The sequence below is a fragment of the Drosophila subpulchrella genome, chromosome 2R, assembly GCF_014743375.2.
Source record: "Drosophila subpulchrella strain 33 F10 #4 breed RU33 chromosome 2R, RU_Dsub_v1.1 Primary Assembly, whole genome shotgun sequence".
Taxonomy (NCBI): Eukaryota; Metazoa; Arthropoda; class Insecta; order Diptera; family Drosophilidae; genus Drosophila; species Drosophila subpulchrella.
The window spans coordinates 18,648,731-18,655,368 of record NC_050611.1 but is presented as its reverse complement, the minus strand read 5'-3'; the positions used below and the strand labels follow the sequence as shown (position 1 = coordinate 18,655,368).

The 6,638-nt window shown below is 47.8% G+C and overlaps 2 protein-coding genes across 2 annotated transcripts; one reads left to right on the top strand and one right to left on the bottom strand.

Annotated features, from left to right (window-relative positions):
• The first annotated feature begins 1,117 nt into the window (after window positions 1-1,117).
• Window positions 1,118-4,894, top strand: LOC119549148 (integrator complex subunit 8). Its single transcript, XM_037856927.1, has 7 exons — window positions 1,118-1,434; window positions 1,503-1,922; window positions 1,981-2,098; window positions 2,154-3,076; window positions 3,137-4,001; window positions 4,066-4,528; window positions 4,592-4,894. Exons 1-7 carry the CDS (start codon window positions 1,320-1,322, stop codon window positions 4,709-4,711), a joined length of 3,024 nt encoding a protein of 1,007 aa, XP_037712855.1. The 5' UTR covers window positions 1,118-1,319; the 3' UTR covers window positions 4,712-4,894.
• Window positions 4,807-6,239, bottom strand: LOC119549150 (flap endonuclease 1). The gene is made up of 2 exons (XM_037856930.1): window positions 6,051-6,239; window positions 4,807-5,988 (listed from the first exon to the last, which is right to left on the bottom strand). The coding sequence occupies exons 1-2, from the start codon at window positions 6,130-6,132 to the stop codon at window positions 4,907-4,909; spliced, it is 1,164 nt and encodes a 387-aa protein (XP_037712858.1). The 5' UTR covers window positions 6,133-6,239; the 3' UTR covers window positions 4,807-4,906.
• Window positions 6,240-6,638: the final 399 nt, after the last annotated feature.

Genomic DNA, 6,638 nt, shown 5'->3' with positions numbered 1-6,638 from the left:
TCCATTACCTGTAAAATGAGTCTTTAATGACCGAATTCGGTTTATCACAACTGGAGTTAGAAAATAAAAAAGTGCGAAAAACGTTTTTTACACTTTAAAAAAAATTGGTACCATAGAAAAAATTTTAAATGCCCTTTTCTTAATCAGGGAGATGTATCTTACCGGAAAACAAAGGTTTCCTAAAGTGCGTATTTCATCAATTTTTTTTTGTAAACTGGTGTTATATGTATATATTATATTGCGGTAGATTTTTCCCAGTGTCGACAACGAAATCAGGCAGAAAAAGAGAGATAGTCCAACTTTAGAGCACCTGACTCAATATTCAACAAACATAAATATTTGCATAAATTATCCGAATAGTTTTTTCAAGCTATTTTACATTTTTAATGAACAACAGAAACTGTCTTAGGCAGTATGAAATGATAATGTACTCCCCTTTGATAGTTTTTTTGTGTTTATTCCATCGATTTATGTGCAAAGGCGATATAAATTAGAATTTTATGACATTCAACGGGGCATGGTTGAATTAAAAAATGTGTCAACTCTACAAACACAAAGAAAAGAAGGTCGAAATTAGTACCTATTTAGATGCTGCATAAAATTAAGGTTCTAAATCAAAGTAATAAAATAAAAATGTGTCAGCATTGATAGCATGAATACATGGCAACTAATTTAATTAGTTACTTTTGAAATTATGCGTTAAAAGCTTTTAAGAAAGAAACAATTAAATAATAAAATGGAGAACAGCTTAACTTCCATATCTCCATCTTTCATACTCATTATGGAAATTTTTTTTGCAGCTTACAAAAATTAAATATTTTAAAAAATGCAAAAGATTATTGAATACGATAAACGCGATTTTTTAAAACGGGCTTAATGAAAAATTGTGTAAATTTAGTTTTAATGGAAACTTTGTAATGGGTATTTTAAAGCTTGATCCTGAGAAAATCGCATTTCCGATTTATCCTTTAAAGCTCTGGTTGTCAATACCAAGAGGATACAAATAAGTAACCACATACAACAACAAATATATGTTTGAATTAAATAATTTATCTAAAAACCTTATTTTTTTGCCATATTTTTGCAGATTCTGCTAAATGCACATTGTTAAACATGCACTTCCGTTTCCGCTGGTTACTTAGAGCAGAGCAGCAACCAATCGATAGCCACTATCGATACGTCCTGTGCACCTCGGACCATCAGCCCAGCGATATCATGCGCCGAGCTATCGATTCATCGATTGGGCAACCAGCCAGCTGGTCTCCCTTCGCCATTCTTTAATTTTTGTTTTGATTGAATGAATTTTGGCAGGGATTAGCATGGACGATCCGCTCAAGCCGAAGCCAGTGCCGCTGGCCGCCGAAACGGTGCTGTGGTTCGAATTCCTGCTCGATCCGCACAAGATAACGCACCACCTGCAGCGCCCGCATCCCGGTAAGCGCGAATCACTTGTGGAATCTGGCCGACAATTGGGGATTCTCATGGTTTTCCCACACTTACAGAGCCCAGTGCCATAGAGCTGATCATGCAGTTCATCAGCATGACGCCGGACACGGCGATGGCATCGGTGGTGACGCCCGGCAGCGATTTGCAGAGCCTCAACCAGGCACCACCCAATTCGGTGCCCATTCCCGGTGTGGTTGGTGGTGCCACAACGCCCACAGCTCCCATAGCCTCCGGCGGAGTGGGCATGCCCCATAGTCCACAAAGGCCGGCGGAACAAGGCCTGCAATTGACTCGAAAACAGCTGGCTCTCAAGATCCTGGAGCTTAAGGTGGCCACCTGGCTGAAATGGGACCTGGATGCGCTGGAGAAGAACCTGCCTGTGATTATGCAGCTGGCCCTGCTGCGCGATCTGTGCACCATTAGCTACGGCAGCCCATTTAGTATTCCCCTGCCCAGTGATTTTGACCTCAAAATTTGTGAGTTACTCCCTAAGCCACGTTCAAACTTTTCAGTAACCCCTTTAATCCCTTCCAGCCACTGGTGGCAATGAAAGAGCAGCGAGATTTGCCTTGACCATATACCACCGCCTGCTGCTGCGACTGCAACTGATCAAGGAGCAGGCCCTCAAAACGCCACGTCCTCCTAATACCATGTAAGAGGTCGTTAACTTTTCCTAAGCAACCCGCTCTAGAGGTTCCCCGTTTCAGGTACCAAACTGTGGACCAACTTCAGCAGTTTCTGGACACACCCACTCAACCATCCATCGAGTATTTACAGCAGCTCTGCTCCTCGGCAAAGCCTTTCTACGTATTCCACTACGACAGCTTTGTTACCCTGCAGTGCGATGATCTCGGCACTGGCCAGAACTACGACCTTATGCACCTGATCACACCCCAGGAACTGAGGGCCCAGTTGCACTACGAGCTGGCCCAATATTACCTGTACACCAAGCAGTATGTTTTGGCCCGGGAAGCGGCCGCCGCCTGTAATAGCAATCTGCAGGCTATCACGCCACAGACAACGCTATATTTCTGCCACATACGACCGGTGGAGCTGGAGGGCCTACTCCAAGCGTGTGGGATCAGCGCCCAGGAGCAAACACTGTTGGAAAAGTTTCAGCAATCGCTGCTTAACAACTACGCAGACATACTCCCGATCCTGCGGTTGGACAACAGAGCGCGGGAGATTCCTCTAATGAGCCGGCGGCAACTGGAACTGGACATCGAGGGCTCCCTTTCCACGGGTCTACTCAAGGAAACAGTTCAGTTGCAACTGCAGGTGGCCGCCTTGAATGTGGTGCGTAACATCTTTGAGTGGGGCAGCATCTTCGGCAGCGTGGAGTACTTCGAAAAGTACAGGGAACTAGACTGTTTACCGCCGTTGGTGGAGGCTTTGCAGGATGTGCTCCCGCACTGCAGTCTTAAGGAACAGGCGGCTCTTAAACACTTCCTTCTCGACTGTTTGCTGCATCAGGGCGGGCAGTCGCGGCAATTGCTGCAAACGGTACGGGGATTCGGAATCTTCTCGGCCGATGAACTTCAGGATCTCGACGAACAGATGCTGCAGGCGGCGCCGCCGGTGCCCACCAACTCGCTGGCCTCGCTCTCCGACTGGATGTGCCACTCCAAGAGTAAGGAAATCTACTCTCACTTATTCACACATGATCTAATCTTGACTTTCCCCTTTCTAGTGAGTCGCGTGGATGTAGGAGCCCTGGAGCGACAACTGATAAGCTGCACCAATGCCAACACAGTGAGGATTTTGCTGGTTAAACTATGTGGCACTGCTCCTGGCAAACCCTTGTGGGCCATTAATCCCAGTTGGGATGTACCGCAGCCTCTGAAAACTCTTATTATGGCCATGCCAGTGAGCTTTCTACAAGACTTCAGCTATGTCCTGCTGGGCAAGGCGCGGGAATTGGCCACAAGGGGCAACTACATCGATGCCGTCTCCATGCTGAGTGTCCTGAAGTCGGAAACGCAGCGCCAAGAGATGGCGGCCAATGTTCAGCTGATGTGCAAGCTGCTCACCTGGGAAATCCTGCACATCCAGATAACACAGAGTCTGGAGGAGTGGCACCAAAAGCCCCTAGATCTGCAGTCCCTGGGAGGTAGATGCAAGCAATGCTTGGGCGCTCTGCAGGCGGGTGATTCAATCATCCCGCGGCCGGATATCCTAGAAAGCTGCGCCATTATGCTGCTCAACCTCACGGAATTCCCACCACTCCTTTACCTGGACAAACGGGCGGGTCCTTTGGAACTGCCGCTCGCCTTCGCCGCCACCTTCATCGAGATGGAGAAGATGAAAGGCCCCAAAAAGGTGTGTCGCGATGCCTGGGAACTTATGCTGAGCATGTTCCTTAACGTGCCGAAGCGGGGCTCCTCAGGAGTGGGCGGTATTAGCTCCCTGCAGGCCTTCTTGCAGCGAGTGCGCCACCAGAGCGTCTTCGGACTGGCCATTTCCATGATAGGCAAGGTCCACAACATCCTTAAGGACGACCCCAACCATGATCTTAGCTGCGAGTACATGCAGCTGTGGCCCACCAGCATTAACAAGTGAGTAGATGGGCAGTTAAGTAGTTACTTCTTTGAGCTAACCACTATTGAATCCACCTTCCAGCCCCATAAGCTACAGTTTAAGGAGCGTCTGTGAGACCCTGCAATGGCTTCTTTCCGAGGCCTTGTCGTACTATCCTCAGACCATTTCCTGGCTGAAGATGAAGGGAGATCTGGACCTGGCAATCGGCAATAATGAATCCGCCATGCGGTGTTATGTAAATGCCCTGGTCACTGGCACGGATTACTGCACCATGCCGCTGCAAAGGAATGTGGCCGACGACTATGTCATCCGCAAGATGATTCGATGTGCCGCCAATCTCGGCTGCCATATGCAGGCCACCGTTCTGTGTCAGTTTCTCGATGAGATCGACTACGGCATTGTGTTCAAGAATCTCAGCGAGAAATCGTCGAATTTCACAGATGCCATGGATGCATATTACAGCTGCATTTGGGATACCACGCTGCTTGAGTTCATTGTCAATCTGCATGCGAAAAGAGGCGAACACAGCCGGAAACTTGAAGCGGTAGGGACCCATTCAATATAAGTGATTTTAGAGTGAATATTAACCCATCTGCCCCCCAAACAGATCTCTATGATGGGCACTCTGGAGCTGAATGCGAACAACAACGAGGAGATCAAACGTGAATGCGCCATGGTGCGGAAATCTCGATTCCTGCGCGCCCTGGCCAAACAGTATTTGCTGTAGTCGCAGCCCCACACAGTCCAAACTCCAATTGAAAATCCAATATCCATAATCCAAAATCCCAACCTCACCCGCGCCCACAAGCAGACCAACTAGCATTAAGCTCAAAGATGTAGTTTTTATTGTATGCATAGGCTTTAAATACGGTTAAGTTAAAATTAAAGAATTGTACGTTTTTTCATAAAAGAACTGAAGAAACTACTTGGGTCGCCTGCCTCGGCCGCCGCCGCCTCCGCTGGTCTTGGCCTTCTTGTTGTTGGCGCTCTTCTTGGCCTCCTCGGCCTTTCGTTTGGCGGCGTTTGTGGCATTCGGAGTGCTGGGCAGTGTCTTGAAGAAGCTATCGAGTCGTACCTGGGTCTGGGCCTGTTTGGATTTCATCAGCTTTTTGGCGCCATTGCGAACACGCTCCTCGCTGAACTGCCGGTCGCCGCAGAGGAACTTAACCAGACCCTCCTCGTCCGGTTCGACCCACTTAAGATCGATGGCCTCGGCATTGGCCACCTCCGGTTCGATGAACAGTTCCCGCGCCACCTTGTAGTTCCAGTTTTCGGGTACCGTATACTTGCTGGTGTCCAGGTTATCCAGAATGGTCTCGATATCCCTGTAGTTGTTGATCAGCTCGATGGCCCGCTTTGGTCCAATGCCCTTGATGCTCTCGCAGTAATCGCAGCCCAGCAGGATGCAGAGATCAATGAACTCCCGGCTGTTGACGGACAAACCTTCCAATAACTTTTCGTAGCTGAATTCCTTGACAGGCATCTTTCGGGCCTCGCTGTACGTAAGATACCTCAAAAGTTTCGTGGAGCCAAAGGTTAGGGCATCCATATCCTCCGTGGCAGTGGCGTAGACCTTTCCCGCCTTCACTAGCGCAGCACACTGGGCCTCCGCCTCGCAGGGAGCATCCACATAGGGCACACCCATCAGCTTGAGCAGCTCCCTGGCCTCGTTGGCATGCTCCTTGGTCACCCGGACCAATCTGCGGTTGAACTTCTCGATCCCGGCATCGTCGCCCGCATCGGTGGCCGCCTTCAGGGCCTTTTCCGCCTCCTCCCGCCGCTCGGCACGCTTGGCCAGCTCCCCGGACTTTAGATCTGGTGGTTTTCCATCGAAAACATAGACGGGCTTGATGCCATTGTCCAGCAGGCGGATGGTGCGGTAGAACATGCCCATCAAATGGGACGTGGGATCCCCGTTCACGGTGGCCAACTGGGCGCCCTCCGAGCGCACTGCAATGAGGAACTGGTACAGGCACATACTAGCATCGATGGCCACCTTGCGACCTTTAGGATTTAGGAAACAAATTAAAATAAATTCTATATTTAAGTATAGTGCTTGGGCTCACCGAAAAAGTTCTTCATCTCACTTTCGCGAATCGCCTGTGGCGCCAGATCCGCAATGAGCTTGGATAAGCCGAGAATTCCCATGGCGGTTGGATGCTCCTTGATTATTTGTTATTAATAATATTCGACCAGCGATTTGACTAACTTGTTTGTTTGCAAAAACACGCCGCGCGCTTTTTTTTGGTAATTAGTGTGACCGGCTATATCGCTACAGAAAACCAGTGATGCCAGATTGTCGCATTGAAGCGGGTAAAATCAAAAACATCGAATGCAGATTATTTATATTGAACTTATTATGGTTTTTATTGTTAAATGTTTTGTTTAGATAACCTATTTACCATAAAATCCCGAATTATTCCTCACATTCTTGATACTAATCCCACTTAATTTGGGAACATATCTGTCATAGTTCAATAGAGAACGCGGTTACAATTTTGTTTTTGTTCCAATGTGTTTCGAGACTCGAATTATCATTAATTGTATATTTAAAGTAGCAAAAATATTTAGTGCTATCAACATATCGATTAAGTATATGTACCGTGCCAAAAAAGTGTGTGCCCGCAGCACGAAATACTAATGAGGATAAAATA

Bases quoted from the DNA above. Each gene is read 5' to 3' on its own strand.
- LOC119549150 (XM_037856930.1), bottom strand. From the start codon at position 6,132: ATGGGAATTCTCGGCTTATCCAAGCTCATTGCGGATCTGGCGCCACAG. The intron at 5,989-6,050 runs GTGAGCCCAAGC...TAAATCCTAAAG, and splicing joins TGAGATGAAGAACTTTTTCG to GTCGCAAGGTGGCCATCGAT.
- LOC119549148 (XM_037856927.1), top strand. From the start codon at position 1,320: ATGGACGATCCGCTCAAGCCGAAGCCAGTGCCGCTGGCCGCCGAAACG. The intron at 1,923-1,980 runs GTGAGTTACTCC...AATCCCTTCCAG, and splicing joins TGATTTTGACCTCAAAATTT to CCACTGGTGGCAATGAAAGA. The intron at 4,002-4,065 runs GTGAGTAGATGG...TCCACCTTCCAG, and splicing joins TGGCCCACCAGCATTAACAA to CCCCATAAGCTACAGTTTAA.